Genomic DNA, 17,958 nt, shown 5'->3' with positions numbered 1-17,958 from the left:
CACAAATTGCTGCACAGGAGCCAAGGTGCGAGGCAGAGGGGAAAAAGATTCTTCTGAACTCCCACCACAATGCTGGGACCCTAGCTTAGGCCAACACTGGCCAGGCTGGGATCTTAGCCTGTGTTATAAAGAGCATAAGGTTCAGAGGTGACTGGCTTAGGGTCACACAGTTGGAATAGAGGAGCCAGATGTATCTGAACCCAAAGCCAGGGCTCTCAGATCTTCAGCCAAGCGCTTCTTTATATCAGTGGTGTTTATCTATCCTTTCTGGGATCACAGAAACCTTTGAGACTACAAGAAAGCTATGGAACCTTTCTTCCCAAATATAACACAAATGCAGAGAGACAACATTTTACCTGTAAGACTAAGGTATATATGACCATCTGAGGTTTATTAATTCATCCATTAATTTCAATAAATATTATTGAATACTATCTATGTGCCAGACACTGCCTAGGCATTATGCCACAATGTTTAGCCAAGCAAACATGGTGCCTGCCTTCATGGATTTATAGTCTAGTTAGGGAGTCAGATGTAAATCAAATAATCCCACTAATGAATGTGAAATTACAAATTGAGGTTAGTATTGTGTAACAAAGGAACATCCTTCTTTGAGAAAATGTAACAAGGGATCTTGACCAAGCCTTAGCTTCCATAAAAGGATTCCTGAGGACATGAAGTTTGACCTGAGATCTGAAGTGATCTAGACAAAAAAGGACATGAGAGAAGGAATATAGCTGAAAGGCAGAGAGCATGGGGGGAGATGGGGCTGACACAGTTGGTTTGAGAGAGGTTAGGTCAGATAGAGCCTTGAGACCAAGGGGAGGAATTTGGGAATTATTCTGAGGATGATGACTTTAAGTTGAGGAGTGGCATGATGGGATCTTCATGTTAGAAGCATCCCCAAGGCTCCTGTGCAGTTTGGAGTAGAGAGGGGCAGGAGTGGAATGGGGAGACCAGGTAGGAGGCCAATGCTGGCTCCAGGCAAGCCATGATGATGGCTTGCGCTAGGGTGGCAGTTTGAGAAGGGAAGAAGTAGGAAAATTCAAGAGCTACTTGGGAACTAAAATGGATAGGACTTGAGATGGTTTGTAAAGGGCGGGACAAGGGAGAGAGCAGTATCAAGAACAGCTTCTACCTTTCTTGCTCTGAGTCTAGACGGATAATTAAGTTTTTCAATGAAATGGGAAACACATGAAAAGGACTAAGTTGTGGGGAGGAGTGGGGGTATTAGGAGGCAGGGGAGATAGTGTGCTAGTGAATATCTGAGGACAGCTTGGAAATGGAGGGAAAAAGTGGGAATTAGTGCAGGAATGGTAACAGAAGCAGTCCAGGAAGAGGGACCTAGAGCACAGGCCCTGAGATACACCAAAATGTCCTGGTTTGACAGACTAGGACGAGCCTGCAGAGGAGACAGAAGGAGAAGAAACAACCAAGAAGGGGGGAGGAAAAACTGGCACCATGGAAGCAAACACCAAAAGTGCCTCAAGTAGGAAATGGTCCATTTTGACAGAAGCTGTGGAAACGTCAAGCGAGAGGGGAACTGGAAAACACCCCCAGGTAATTAAATCACTGGGGAAGTAAAACATTATCAGTGCAGGTATCAGCTCCTGAGATAGCCCCCTGTAATATCTGGTCTCTGTCTTCAAAGCAAGTTCCCTCAGGAGACTAAAAGCTCTGAATTCTCCAGCTTACATCAGCCCCTTGGCCATACCTGTTCTCAACAGAGGAGGTGACATTTGACTACATCTTTCTCTTCTCCTTCCCCTACCCACAGCCCCTGGGCTGCCTTTCAAATATCCAAAACTGACTTTTAAAAAGTAATCTAGAAACTAGGCTGGAATCCTCTAGGACAAGTAAAACACCGGATTTGGGAAGGATCCACTGATGTCCTCAGCAACCATCTGCCAAACCATCCAGGAAAGTAGGTAAAAAGCCAGGAACTGCGTGGACTGGACACCACAGAGCAATCTGTCTTTGGGCATACTTCATACAACACTCATGAAAACGTGGAACTGCTGAGATCAGCGAAATCTGTAAGTTTTTGCGGCCAGGGGACCCGCGCCCCTCCCTGCCAGGCTCAGTCCCGGGGGAGGAGGGGCTGTCAGCTCCAGGAAGGAGAAGGGAGAATTGCAGTGGCTGCTCTCATCGGAAACTCATTCTACTGATTCAAACTCCAACCATAGATAGACTGAGGCCAGACACCAGAGACTCTGAGAGCAGCCAGCCCAGCAGAGAGGAGACGGGCATAGAAGGAAAACAACACGAGAAGCTCCAAAGTAAAAGCAGAGGATTTTTGGAGTTCTGGTGAACACAGAAAGGGGAAGGGCGGAGATCAGGCCTTGAGGCGCATATGTAAATCCCGAAGCAAGGCTGATCTCTCTGCCCAGGGCACCTTTCCTTAATGGCCCTGGTTGCTTTGTCTATTAGCATTTCAATAACCCATTAGATCTCTGAGGAGGGCCGGTTTTTTTTTTTTTTTTTTTTTTTTAAATCCTTTTTGCTTTTTCTAAAACAATTACTCTAAGAAGCTCAATACAGAAAGCTTCAAAGAATTGAAATTTGGGCACGTCAAGTCAAGAGCAGAACTAAGAGAGCTCTGAGACAAAAGGCAATAATCCAGTGGCTGAGAAAATTCACTAAACAACACAACTTCCCAAGAAAAGGGGGGTGTCCGCTCACAGCCACCATCCTGGTGGACAGGAAACACTCCTGCCCATCGCCAGCCCCATAGCCCAGAGCTGCCCCAGACAACCCAGTGTGACGGAAGTGCTTCAAATAACAGGCACACACCACAAAACTGGGCGTGGACATTAGCCTTCCCTGCAACCTCAGCTGAATGTCCCAGAGCTGGGAAGGGGGAGCAGTGTGAATTAACAGAGCCCCATTCAGCCATCATTTGAGCAGACTGGGAGCCTCCCAACACAGCCCAGCAGCCCAGAACTGCCCTGGGGGGACGGCACTCACCTGTGACATAGCACAGTCATCCCTCAACAGAGGACCCGGGGTGCACAGCCTGGAAGAGGGGCCCACTTGCAAGTCTCAGGAGCCATACGCCAATACCAAAGACTTGTGGGTCAGTGGCAGAGACAAACTGTGGCAGGACTGAACTGAAGGATTAGACTATTGCAGTAGCTTTAAAACTCTAGGATCATCAGGGAGATTTGATTGTTAGGGCCACCCCCCCTCCCCGACTGCCCAGAAACACGCCCCACATACAGGGCAGGCAACACCAACTACACACGCAAGCTTGGGACACCAATTGGGCCCCACAAGACTCACTCCCCCACTCACCAAAAAGGCTAAGCAGGGGAGATCTGGCTTGTGGAGAACAGGTGGCTCGTGGACGCCACCTGCTGGTTAGTTAGAGAAAGTGTACTCCACGAAGCTGTAGATCTGATAAATTAGAGATAAGGACTACAACTGGTCTACAAACCCTAAAAGACCCCTATCAAGGACAGCAAATGCCACGAGGCCAAAAACAACAGAAAATTATAAAGCATATGAAAAAACCAGACGATATGGATAACCCAAGCCCAAGCACCCAAATCAAAAGACCAGAAGAGACACACCTAGAGCAGCTACTCAAAGAACTAAAGATGAACAATGAGACCCTAGTACGGGATATGAAGGAAATCAAGAAGACCCTAGAAGAGCATAAAGAAGACATTGCAAGACTAAATAAAAAAATGGATGATCTTATGGAAATTAAAGAAACTGTTGACCAAATTAAAAAGATTCTGGACACTCATAGTACAAGACTAGAGGAAGTTGAACAACGAATCAGTGACCTGGAAGATGACAGAATGGAAAATGAAAGCATAAAAGAAAGAATGGGGAAAAAAATTGAAAAACTCGAAATGGACCTCAGGGATATGATAGATAATATGAAACGTCCGAATATAAGACTCATTGGTGTCCCAGAAGGGGAAGAAAAGGGTAAAGGTCTAGGAAGAGTATTCAAAGAAATTGTTGGGGAAAACTTCCCAAATCTTCTAAACAACATAAATACACAAATCATAAATGCTCAGCGAACTCCAAATAGAATAAATCCAAAAAAACCCACTCCGAGACATATACTGATCACACTGTCAAACATAGAAGAGAAGGAGCAAGTTCTGAAAGCAGCAAGAGAAAAGCAATTCACCACATACAAAGGAAACAGCATAAGACTAAGTAGTGACTACTCAGCAGCCACCATGGAGGCGAGAAGGCAATGGCACGATATATTTAAAATTCTGAGAGAGAGGAATTTCCAGCCAAGAATACTTTATCCAGCAAAGCTCTCCTTCAAATTTGAGGGAGAGCTTAAATTTTTCACAGACAAAGAAATGCTGAGAGAATTTGCTAATAAGAGACCTGCCCTACAGGAGATACTAAAGGGAGCCCTACAGACAGAGAAACAAAGACAGGACAGAGAGACTTGGAGAAAGGTTCAGTACTAAAGAGATTCGGTATGGGTACAATAAAGGATATTAATAGAGAGAGGGAAAAATATGGCAAACATAATCCAAAGGATAAGATGGCCGATTCAAGAAATGCCTTCACGGTTTTAACGTTGAATGTAAATGGATTAAACTCCCCAATTAAAAGATATAGATTCGCAGAATGGATCAAAAAAAATGAACCATCAATATGTTGCATACAAGAGACTCATCTTAGACACAGGGACACAAAGAAATTGAAAGTGAAAGGATGGAAAAAAATATTTCATGCAAGCTACAGCCAAAAGAAAGCAGGTGTAGCAATATTAATCTCAGATAAAATAGACTTCAAATGCAGGGATGTTTTGAGAGACAAAGAAGGCCACTACATACTAATAAAAGGGGCAATTCAGCAAGAAGAAATAACAATCGTAAATGTCTATGCACCCAATCAAGGTGCCACAAAATACATGAGAGAAACATTGGCAAAACTAAAGGAAGCAATTGATGTTTCCACAATAATTGTGGGAGACTTCAACACATCACTCTCTCCTATAGATAGATCAACCAGACAGAAGACCAATAAGGAAATTGAAAACCTAAACAATCTGATAAATGAATTAGATTTAACAGACATCTACAGGACATTACATCCCAAATCACCAGGATACACATACTTTTCTAGTGCTCACGGAACTTTCTCCAGAATAGATCATATGCTGGGACATAAAACAAGCCTCAATAAATTTAAAAAGATTGAAATTATTCAAAGCACATTCTCTGACCACAATGGAATACAATTAGAAGTCAATAACCATCAGAGACTTAGAAAATTCACAAATACCTGGAGGTTAAACAACACACTCCTAAACAATCAGTGGGTTAAAGAAGAAATAGCAAGAGAAATTGCTAAATATATAGAGACGAATGAAAATGAGAACACAACATACCAAAACCTATGGGATGCAGCAAAAGCAGTGCTAAGGGGGAAATTTATAGCACTAAACGCATATATTAAAAAGGAAGAAAGAGCCAAAATCAAAGAACTAATGGATCAACTGAAGAAGCTAGAAAATGAACAGCAAACCAATCCTAAACCAAGTACAAGAAAAGAAATAACAAGGATTAAAGCAGAAATAAATGACATAGAGAACAAAAAAACAATAGAAAGGATAAATATCACCAAAAGTTGGTTCTTTGAGAAGATCAACAAGATTGACAAGCCCCTAGCTAGACTGACAAAATCAAAAAGAGAGAAGACCCATATAAACAAAATAATGAATGAAAAAGGTGACATAACTGCAGATCCTGAAGAAATTAAAAAAATTATAAGAGGATATTATGAACAACTGTATGGCAACAAACTGGATAATGTAGAAGAAATGGACAATTTCCTGGAAACATATGAACAACCTAGACTGACCAGAGAAGAAATAGAAGACCTCAACCAACCCATCACAAGCAAAGAGATCCAATCAGTCATCAAAAATCTTCCCACAAATAAATGCCCAGGGCCAGATGGCTTCACAGGGGAATTCTACCAAACTTTCCAGAAAGAACTGACACCAATCTTACTCAAACTCTTTCAAAACATTGAAAAAAATGGAACACTACCTAACTCATTTTATGAAGCTAACATCAATCTAATACCAAAACCAGGCAAAGATGCTACGAAAAAGGAAAACTACCGGCCAATCTCCCTAATGAATATAGATGCAAAAATCCTCAACAAAATACTTGCAAATCGAATCCAAAGACACATTAAAAAAATCATACACCATGACCAAGTGGGGTTCATTCCAGGCATGCAAGGATGGTTCAACATCAGAAAAACAATCAATGTATTACAACACATTAAAAACTCGAAAGGGAAAAATCAATTGATCATCTCAATAGATGCTGAAAAAGCATTTGACAAAATCCAACATCCCTTTTTGATAAAAACACTTCAAAAGGTAGGAATTGAAGGAAACTTCCTCAACATGATAAAGAGCATATATGAAAAACCCACAGCCAGCATAGTACTCAATGGTGAGAGACTGAAAGCCTTCCCTCTAAGATCAGGAACAAGACAAGGATGCCCGCTGTCACCACTGTTATTCAACATTGTGCTGGAAGTGCTAGCCAGGGCAATCCGGCAAGACAAAGAAATAAAAGGCGTCCAAATTGGAAAAGAAGAAGTAAAACTGTCATTGTTTGCAGATGATATGATCTTATATCTAGAAAACCCTGAGAAATCAACGATACACCTACTAGAGCTAATAAACAAATTTAGCAAAGTAGCGGGATACAAGATTAATGCACATAAGTCAGTAATGTTTCTATATGCTAGAAATGAACAAACTGAAGAGACACTCAAGAAAAAGATACCATTTTCAATAGCAACTAAAAAAATCAAGTACCTAGGAATCAACTTAACCAAAGATGTAAAAGACCTATACAAAGAAAACTACATAACTCTACTAAAAGAAATAGAAGGGGACCTTAAAAGATGGAAAAATATTCCATGTTCATGGATAGGAAGGCTAAATGTCATTAAGATGTCAATTCTACCCAAACTCATCTACAGATTCAATGCAATCCCAATCAAAATTCCAACAACCTACTTTGCAGACTTGGAAAAGCTAGTTATCAAATTTATTTGGAAAGGGAAGATGCCTCGAATTGCTAAAGACACTCTAAAAAAGAAAAACGAAGTGGGAGGACTTACACTCCCTGACTTTGAAGCTTATTATAAAGCCACAGTTGCCAAGACAGCATGGTACTGGCACAAAGATAGACATATAGATCAATGGAATCGAATTGAGAATTCAGAGATAGACCCTCAGATCTATGGCCGACTGATCTTTGATAAGGCCCCCAAAGTCACCGAACTGAGCCATAATGGTCTTTTCAACAAATGGGGCTGGGAGAGTTGGATATCCATATCCAAAAGAATGAAAGAGGACCCCTACCTCACCCCCTACACAAAAATTAACTCAAAATGGACCAAAGATCTCAATATAAAAGAAAGTACCATAAAACTCCTAGAAGATAATGTAGGAAAACATCTTCAAGACCTTGTATTAGGAGGCCACTTCCTAGACTTTACACCCAAAGCACAAGCAACAAAAGAGAAAATAGATAAATGGGAACTCCTCAAGCTTAGAAGTTTCTGCACCTCAAAGGAATTTCTCAAAAAGGTAAAGAGGCAGCCAACTCAATGGGAAAAAATTTTTGGAAACCATGTATCTGACAAAAGACTGATATCTTGCATATACAAAGAAATCCTACAACTCAATGACAATAGTACAGACAGCCCAATTATAAAATGGGCAAAAGATATGAAAAGACAGTTCTCTGAAGAGGAAATACAAATGACCAAGAAACACATGAAAAAATGTTCAGCTTCACTAGCTATTAGAGAGATGCAAATTAAGACCACAATGAGATACCATCTAACACCGGTTAGAATGGCTGCCATTAAACAAACAGGAAACTACAAATGCTGGAGGGGATGTGGAGAAATTGGAACTCTTATTCATTGTTGGTGGGACTGTATAATGGTTCAGCCACTCTGGAAGTCAGTCTGGCAGTTCCTTAGAAAACTAGATATAGAGCTACCATTCGATCCAGCGATTGCAAAAAAAAAAAAAAAAAAAAAAAAAAAAAAAAGTAATCTAGAAATATTTCAGCTGACATTCAAAAGTACATTCAAATTCAAATGGAAATTCATTCCCTTGGACAGTGATGGGAAATTATAACAGAGAAAAAACACCCTTTAAAGATGGCAACAGGCATTTATCTGTGGAGTCATCTCTACACCATGGACTTTCCCAATCTAAACTCAGGAGTAGTGCAACCTTCAGTGGAGAACATCCTTCCAGAGAGGTCACCAAGACTCTGACCATGGAAAAGGTGTATTAATTGCTTATATTTGCTCTCCCCTAGACTTTCTCTGTCTCTCCGTTTCTCTTTGTGGACTTTGGTTTGCCTTTGTCTATCCCTCTTTGTTTTCTGCCTATCTCTCCCTCCTTTACACACACACACACACACACACACACACACACACACACAATGAACAATCCCTTCACATATATATACATACCCTTCTCCTTCCACAGTAACTTTCTCCATGAAAAAGAAGGCAACTGAAAATTCAGGAAACCTGTCAGGCTGATAAGTTCTTTGGCACCATCCCTATCCTATCAGGGTATAGAATGACAGAGGATGAAAAAAATGCAGGGTCACAGAGCTCTTGTGATACCAACTTAGCCCAGCTCCGCAGCAATCCTCCCTCCACTAGATCCACCCCTGCAACTAAATTCACTGCGTCCCCTCCCCAACCCAGGCCAGTCCACCCATGTGCTCAGTCCTGGATAAACTCTGACAAGGGATGGGAGTAAATTAGTGGCCATAAGCTCCCTCCCATTCCCACCCCTACACATTAGGGAATATGGTAATACAAGTGTATGTGGCTGGCAGCCCTGAGGCGAGGAAATGAGTTGGATCAAGATAATAATTAGGTGCTTAGCTCAGTGTTCAGATCAGTCCATCCACAGACCCACCCATTTGCTCATTCAATCCACATAATGACCCTGCATTTTGCATATGGGGACATGGAGCTCAGAGAGGGAACTGTCTGAGATCATGCAGCTGGTCAGAGGTGGAATGGGAATTTGAACCAGGGTCTATATGACCGTAAAGTTTGTGCTTTATCTCCACATGAGGAAGTCTTTATCCAAGGTAGCAGAGGAAGCATGACTTGATATGGAGAGTCTTAATCATGATCTAAACCTCATATGTCACAGAGGCTTGGACACAGCTAGGGAGAGAGTGTGGATATCAAGTCAAGAGGGTGAAGTAGAACCCCAAATGGAAGAAAGGTAGCTTCTCAAAATACAAGAATATCAAGAGCACAAAAGTACTAAGCCAGGACAAAAGAGTAAAAATTTCACGAAGTGCTTGGGCCTAGAGCTTCTGGGGATAATAACTTCTACTATTCTAGTTACCTCCTAAGGCCCAGCTCTCCCTGGTTTCTGCCAGGTTCCATCTAATTTTCCTTCCCAATGCTCTAGCCCCTCCAGACCGGTGGAGAGTCCAGAATCCCCTCTTGGTGAAAGAAAACCTTACCTCCCTGCCTGGATCTTCCCGGACCTTTTTGGCATGCCCAGTGCCCCTCTAGAATTGGCTTCTGAAACTGGGTCTGTTATTCTAGCATTTTTCCTATTGCAGGGAAGAAAATACGTGGGATATGGACCAGCACTCTCCTGTCTGCATCTAGGGAAGGCATTGCTCAATGATCACAGCTCTCATTTCCATTGATCCCAATGACCTCTTGGAATTCTCCATTCAGTGCTCCAACAGTCACTCCCAACGGATCAGAACTGGCCCGTTCTGATGAACCTGAGGGCCATCTTATCATGGCAACTGTGTTTCCTACTATTCCTTCTGCTTTCTAGCCCCTTCCCTCTTCCCCGCTGCCTACCAGTGGATTAAAAAAAAAAGTCGATGACAAAATGAGAAATGTTGGAAGGCTAAGACCAGCTGCTAACGAACTACTGAGGGCCAGGGCCCACATTTTATTCACTGCTGTACCCCAGCACCTGCAGAGAGGAAGCACCCAGGAGTTCAGTGGACCAAAGAATGACTGATACATACAAGTCCTTTTTTTCCCTGTGGAATACATTACTTAGAAGCCCTAAGGGGAATATGAATAAAATAAACCTCTTGTAGGGGATATTCCACTCAGACTCATTCACCCTGTCTTGCTTGGCTTTCTAGTAGTTTCCCTCGGCTGCCCCTGATCATGACAGCAGCCAAACCCACATCATGAGTAAACCTAGAAAGGCTGGGACATTTGTTTCTGATGTCTGGGTACCCCAGATCTCAGGTGGCGGAAGCGTCTGGGCACAGGTTGGGATTTGAACACCATCTCCTTCACTCATGAACTGTGTGGTCCCAACAAGTCCATTCCCTTTTCTGGGCTTCTGGTTTCCCTTCCATAAAATGAGGCATGAAGACTCTTCCTTCTTTGATTCGTAGAGTCGATGGGAGGATCAAAGGAAGAACATTTGTAAACTATAAAGGTTGTACAACTATCTATGGTTGCTATCCATGCCCTATTTGGTCTCTTCACCCCAATCTTCTCTTCCAGCCTTGGCCCACATGGTCCAGGAGAAACCTAGTCACTGCCTGGGGCTAAATGTAGATTTTCAAAGAGCCTGGACCCTCTACCCCTTGCCAGAATGGAAAGGACGTTTGCAGGGACTGGGACTGTCCTCTTTTTGAATGTATGTGGTTCACAGGGAGAAATAAGGGGCTGAGGTCACACATGTGCGAGGGGCGTGGCCAAGTCTAGAATCCTCAGATGATGTCCACAATTTTTGTTTGATTTTAAGCTACTGTTTTTCATGTACCTACTATGTGCCAGGCATTTTACCCATTTTACCTGCATGATCACATTTCACCCTCTCCAAAGCCATACAAGGGAATTACGACTCCTCATTTAAGACATGAAAAAACTAAGGCTTAAAAGTTACTTTGCCCTAGGTTTCATGGCAGGTACGTAAGAAGAGGCATCAGGACTTGAAATCCTGTCTGTCCCACTCCAACACTGCATTCTCTCTCCTCTGCCCCACAGTTATTAGCCTCCAAACCCAGATTCATCCTGACCTGATGTGGTTTAGAGCTATGTACCCCAGAAAAACATGTTCTTAGACCTAATCCATTCCTGTGGGTGTGAACCCATTGCAGACAAGACCTTTTGATAAGGTTACTTCAGTTAAGGTGTGGCCCAACTGAATCAAGATGGGTCTTAATCCTAATACTGGAGTCCTTTATAAGCAGAATAAAATTCGTACACATGGAGAAAAAGCCACAGGGAGCAGCTGTAAGCTGCAAGTCAACAGGACCCGGAAGAGAAAGGAGAACATGCTTCCATGTGCACTGTCATGTGACAGAAAAGCTGAGGGCCAAGAACAGCTGGCAGCCAGCCTGAGAATGCCACAGCCTTCAGGGAGAAAGCATCACCTTGCTGATGCCTTGATTTTGGACTTTTCCTAGCCTCAAAACTGTGAGCCAATAAACTCCCATTGTTTAAGTCAACCCACTGAATGGTATTTGAGTTTAGCAGTCAGGAAACCAAAACATCTGGTTCCCAATGGATTCTTGTGTAGCAGGTGTCAAAGGCACACAATGATGACTGGGGAAAGGAGGGACAGTGACCGTCTCTGAGTCCAACTGGTTCTTTCAGTTCTACTGGATTAATTATCAGCCTCTCGCCTCCCCATTCCCTAGCATCACTCCCAAATCTAAAAAATAAAACCATAGTGAGTGCTTGATGTACACTCTAGGTGGGCATGGTAGGTGGAGATAAGGAGGAAGAAATACATACAGAGCGACTGAGTTGTCTCAGTGTATCTTGCAAGTTACTGTTCATCCTTTTCATAGGAGCAAGCATGGATGGCGGAAGGAAGAATAATGTCTGCCGAGAGGGAAAGTTACCACACCAAGTTCACCTAGCACTTTTGTGGCAAAGGCAGGTTTTGAACCAAGGGCCCCAGCTGTTTCAGCTTTCTTTCCAGCCCTTCCTCCAGTCCTACTTTTAATAGATTCCATGCATCCATGAGATAAGGAACAGGATTTCCTGGAGTGAAACAAAAGCCTGGAAGCATTCAAGGCGGGAGATGGGCGTAGGATTAGGCATCACAGTGGTGTCCCAGGCCCCAAACGTGGGATGAAGCAAATTAGTTCGACGGCCATAGTGAGTGCAGGGTGTTTATAAACATAACCTAATTGTATTACTTCAAAGTCCGGAAGCTTACTGCCCTGCTTAATGATGTGTCACGTTATTTATAGGGTAGCACAAAGAGACTTCTATTGATTTAATGCACTTCCTTAAAGACCATCATTGTCACAGCCATAAAACAGAGCTATTTCCAGACAACTCAATTATGTCCCCTATGCCTATAATCCACCCCACACCCCACACAACTGCACACAGCAAGCAGGGGTGAGACCACGGCTGAGGGTGCAAAGGGGAAGGGTTCTGGAGATGGTGAAGGCAGGTCAATCAAGGGCTTCATCCAGTCGGGCATGTGCCGTGGCACGGAAAGCTCTAGATGGAGAGTCACCCCCTGTCCCTCATCCCCTCCCCACCAACAGCTCTGTCTTGGCCTGCCAGGTGGGATGTGAGACTGAGCAAGTCTCCTGCTCCCCTTTGGGCTTCAGCCTTCCCGACCATGAAACTGGGGCGGTGAGCTCCATTGAGAACCTTTGAAGTCCCCTCTCTCTCCCACAATCTCTGTCGATTTAGTTCTTGGAGACAGGGTGGCTGGGCTATATGAAGATGCAAACAAGTCTCTAACATTGCTCCTCCTCCTTTCCTTCACCTGAGAGCCTTTCCTTTTAAATTAACTGAGTATAATGGTGATAATGGCAATAGGAGGTGTAATCGAAAGAGGAAAAGAACCTGTGGTTTTGCAGCCAGCCAGTCTTGGGTTCCAGTGCCAGCCCTGCTCTTTATTAGCTGTGTGTCTATGGACACTTCATATGCCTGAGATTCATTTTCTCACATGTGAAATGGAGGTATGACTATACGAGCCTATTAAAAATGCAAAAAGACATATGTGGAATAGTTCTAACTTTCTCAAAATGCTGTTAAAGAAACTGCTTCCCTTTAATGTGGGAAGTAGACAGGAAAGTCCATTCCATAGGAAGAGAAAACTGCGGTAGGAGGGAAATGACCTTCCCAAGGTGAGTGGCAGCGACTGGCCCCTGCCCCTGCTCTGGGAGACAGCAATTCTGATAATAGAGGAGAATCAGAGGGAAGTAAGATCTGGTGACCACCTCCCCAACCCCAAGGGTAAAAGCTTCTCAGTGGAAGAGACTTTAAACCGTCCCTCTAGAAATGTGGTGGTATCCTCCAAGGAACCGGGGCCCTTCTTGGGCCTGGAGAGAAAAAGGTGTCAAGAAGACAGCACCTCCTCCCTACCCCCTCCCTTCCCCCCACACACTCTTCCAACAGTTGTTTCAAGGAGGAGTGGGAAATAAAGACCCTGCTGTAGAAGGTCACAGTTCTGGAGTCCAGAACACCAACATGGGGCCTCAGAAAATAGCTGAACTCAAAGAATCCTGAGAAATCATCATGTATGACACCCTCCTTCTGCCCATGGTCAGACAGAAGCCCAGAGGGGGACAGGGACTTTCCTAAGGCCACAGAGCTTATACTGTGGTGCAGCCAGGATTTAGATCTTAAGGGAGATTAGTTTTCTCCCCAGCCTCCTTCCCTCTGCACTCTACCTGACCACCACCTCCAAAAAGCTCCCCCAGGCTTACCTTTCTGATACTGGAGCCACAGCTGCTGCTGGACCTTCTTGCTGGGGAAGTGTATAATACAGGTGAGCTCAGAGCCATAGAGGGCCTCTGCGATGTAGTGGGAGCCGTAGTGCTGGATGAAGGACAGCAGCTCCTCCCGACTGCTCTCCTTAGTAAGGATCTTGAGGATGTTGGTGAACCCTGGACAGGGGAGAGCAGGTGGAGGTGTCAGACTTGTGAGGCTGGTGGCCAAGAAATTAAAGAGGCAAGTGGCTCTTATTAGCCTGGATTTGGAGTCTTATGCCTCACCATCGTGGCAGCCTACTGGCTGCACTAGTCCAAACATGTACATCATTCTCACTCTCACATATCAACGAACTGCTCTCTCTGGTGGACACACAAGGCCCCACCATCAAGAAGGGATCAATAGAAGATAGTCTACCCACTAATGCTCTGTGACCTAGACAATGGAGACTTGAAAATCACAATCAGGAAGCCAAAGCTAATATCTATTGACCAGCTAAAGTGTATCAAGTACACTGCTAGATGTTTCAGCCACTTCATCTCAGTTAACCTTAGCCACAACACTATAACCCAGACAATAACAATCCCCATCGGGTAGATGAGCGAGTTAAAGTTCCGAGGCTGAGTGAGTTGCTTTGGTCCTCCAGCTAGAGGAGCTGGGATTCAAACCTACTTCTGTTCTCACTCCAAAACCCTTGAACTTTCCACTGCACCACATAAATCAGAGCTTCAACAGTCTGTTGCTGGAGCCCTAGAGCCACCATTCACCCAGGTGCATAGAGTCTCTGTGTACAGCTAAACTTCCTGTAACAGCACAGCTCTTTCCATTTCTGATACTGCCTTCCTAAAATTAGTGTGCTTACTTTCCCTAGGTTGCTGCTAGGGAACTCCTTGCTGCTCTATTTCCCTCTAATCCTATGCCAAAGAGACCTCAAAGTCCTCAGCACCTGGCATGGGGCCTGCCCGGCAATCACTCTCTAACAGCTGCTCCCCTTCCTCTCGCCTCATACATGAACATGGCTGAGCTCTTCTTCCAGGCGTATTGAACCTTCCTGGGCTCTCCCTGCTATTGAGTAAAGCCCAATGACCTTATCTGGGCATTCAAGGCCTCCAAGGTCATCTCCCATGAGCCATCCACACCAGGCTTTAGCTCCAACCAAATCAGTTTTCCACCCGGTACTTCCACCCCCCCCTTCTCACTTAAGATCTTTTCTACCCCAACACACACACACACACACACACACACACACACACACACACACACTTACATCCACCCTCCACCTGAAGTGGCATCCCCACTTCCTCCCCAAGTTATACTTATGCTTCAAGATGTCAGGAAGTCACCCCTCCCCCGAGCAGCCTTTCACATCACCCCGGGCAGGAGCCCCCATCTCCACACCTTAAACACGCACCCCCTTGACGACAGAGGCCCTGTCTCACCCGTCTCTGAATCTGCACACATGTCCTCCCTGTACCCCCACCCCAACCAAGTACGTGGCACAATTCCTGGGACGTGGCAAAGACACCAACCAACCACGATTATTACAAGAACAACCGATTCTGTGCCACATCAAAGTAAATTCTAAAAGAGCAAGTTCCTCACCAATGTTAAAAATGAGCTCCAATCTGCCAGCATTTGATTTACAAGGGGGTTTTCAGGAGTGTGATTATTGATTAATTAAAGCAGATACACCTTTTTAGTTCTAATAGGAACAGCACAGTATCACTCACAGGTGCAGTGTAAGGGGGTGGTAGGGACACCAGAAGAGGATTCAGAGCATGGGCACTTGATTAGAACGACTCCTCTCCATCAACCTGTTAACTCCTGCAACTGGTAATTAATATGAAAGAATTAATAATGAGATGGTTTCTGTTAAGTAATAAATAACAATGCCATAGAGATGCCCCATGCCTCTTTATCCAAGTAGACAAAACTGCAACTGAATCCTTGCTCTGCTCCCTGGCTGTGTGACCTTGGGCAAGTCACTTAACCTCTCCGACCCTCAGTTTCCTTATCTGAAGAAAAACAGAGATAAGTAATGTCTTTGGCTGTTGTAAGTCATGAGATATAAAAATATTATACAGTGCTTGACAGATGTCAGCAATAATTACTGTTTGTACTTCCCAGAGGGTGAAGTCCTCCAATTTCCAGGCTAAAATAGCTCCATTTTCCTGATGAACAAAGTGAGACTAAAAAAGATAAGAACTCATGACAATTAGGGGACACTCAGATGATAAACCAGTGCCAGCGTTATGAGTGAGAGCTGGAATAGAAAACTCTAGACTAGGCCTCATCTCTCCAGTCATTCATTCATCATGTTTTCTTCCATTTTCATTCATGTTTTTATTCCTCCCTCAAACATGAGCACCAACAATGTGCTGATCCTCTCTTGGTGTCTGGGGATACAGGGATAAGTAAGACCCACGCACTACCCACAGTTCTCAGGGCAGTGGGGGAGGCAGACAAGGTTCAGGTATGGAACAAGCTCTTGTCAGTGCTTTCACAAAGGTGATCAGAGCACTGGAAATTCCTTGAGTTATTCTCCATGACAGCAATGAGTAACAGGGGAGATGCCACAGAGCATTTAGGGGACATTCCCCCGACAATGAAATCAAGGAAGATGGAACAGCATATGCGAAGTCATGGAGGCATGAAAGAACATGCCCCGTTTCAGGAACCACAGATCACCCCCATCAGTTAGAGCAGAGTCCCTGTGAGTCTAATGTGGGGGTGGGAGTAGGTGGGAACAGGGCATAGGAATGAGGCTGGAGAATATGTGTGTTTGTTGGGTAGGAGATAGGCAGCAAAGAAATCAGCCAGGAGAGAACATAGGAGTCAGTATCTGCGAGGAATTTATCATTCACAAACCTGAAAGACTTGAAGAACTTAATGCGACTTTGTCACTTCTTCTTTCTCTCCTGTTCATCCTTCCAGACCCTGCTCAGAAATCACTTCCTCCAGGAAGCCTCTCTGACTCCCTCTGCCCTGCCCCCACTGCCCCATTACTGGGTTGACCCTACTGCGGCACATCAATAGATTAGTCTGTCTACATGTCCACCCATCCATCCGCCTGCCCTCCCTGTGAGCTCCCTGGTGGCAGAGAGGGCACTGCCTAACTCCCTCAGTGTCCCCAGCCAGCCCCAGGCATGGCCCAGGCTAGGTCCTTGGGAACCTGTGCTGAATGATGCCACGTCCCCTGGCTGCCGGGCAGGGGTCCTCACCTGCCGAGAGGGTGATGGTGCTGAGCTTCACGCGGTACAGGTTGCTCCGGACCCGCCACTGCTGCACCATGGGGTACCCCATGGCCTCGTCATACCTGATATCTCCTGGGGGGAAGGAATAAGATGGTCACATGATCCCAGCACTTAGAGGCTCTCACCACAACCCCCACCCCACAGCTCTGGGAGGGTACGGGATCCCTAAGCCTGGGCACTTGAAAACTTCATCTGAACTCCACCCCCAGGCCACTCCCTGACCTCTGAGCTCAGCCCCAACTCTCCGTTGTCTCTCTGCTCAACAGTTTGCAAGTCTCCATCACCCTACAAGCAACCTCAGGTCAGATTTATGTCCCTCTGAATCCAAACACCATTGGCAAATGGCTATGAGATGCTAGCCATCTCAGCCCCTCAGTTTCCCCATTTGATAGGGCAGCCATTTCTGCAGACCTGAGTTCATAGGCATGTTGTGAGATTCAAATAAGGTAGTAGAAGTGAAAGCACTTTGGAAATCTAGAAATGCTGTACTTGCAGATGAAGGCTCAGCAAACTATGGCCCCTTTTGTTATAGATTGTCTTTGGCTGCTTTCATGCTATTCATTTGTTACATATTGTCTATGGCTGCATTTGCACTACTACGCACAGTTGAGTAGTTGCCACAGAGACTGTACCACTTGCAAAAGTGAACACATTTACTGTCTGGCCCTTTACAGATAATGTTTGTTGACCCGCTGGTATAGACCACTGCTTTCCAATGTGGAAACATGGGATGTTCCTACGTATTATGCAAAACACATCTACATATACATACAAGGTTCCCATTTCAAGTAAGGAGAAGTACTGGTTAAACAAAGCTAAACAAGATTTAAAAAAAAAGTTTCTCAGCCCCTTTTATAGGATATGTGCATTTTAAAGCTCCATGGAAGGGCAGTGTGAAGCATTTCTCAACCTCCTTTCACAATGGAATCCCTTCTTTACAGAGGGCCCAATAGAATGT

The 17,958-nt window shown here is 44.5% G+C and overlaps 1 protein-coding gene across 3 annotated transcripts in view; it reads right to left on the bottom strand.

Moving 5' to 3' along the window:
- The window catches only part of ASTN2 (astrotactin 2), a 926,574-nt gene that overhangs the window by 261,414 nt on the left and 647,202 nt on the right, over window positions 1–17,958 (bottom strand). For all 3 annotated transcript variants that reach the window (XM_037797191.1, XM_037797194.1, XM_037797193.1), the window contains exons 15-16: window positions 16,968–17,072; window positions 13,743–13,922 (exon numbers count right to left, since the gene is read on the bottom strand). In XM_037797191.1, coding sequence (XP_037653119.1) covers window positions 13,743–13,922; window positions 16,968–17,072 — 285 coding nt within the window. The remainder of the gene's footprint in view (window positions 1–13,742; window positions 13,923–16,967; window positions 17,073–17,958) is intronic.

The sequence above is a fragment of the Choloepus didactylus genome, chromosome 10 (genome assembly GCF_015220235.1).
Source record: "Choloepus didactylus isolate mChoDid1 chromosome 10, mChoDid1.pri, whole genome shotgun sequence".
Lineage (NCBI taxonomy): Eukaryota > Metazoa > Chordata > Mammalia > Pilosa > Megalonychidae > Choloepus > Choloepus didactylus.
This window is presented reverse-complemented; position numbering and strand designations above follow the sequence as displayed.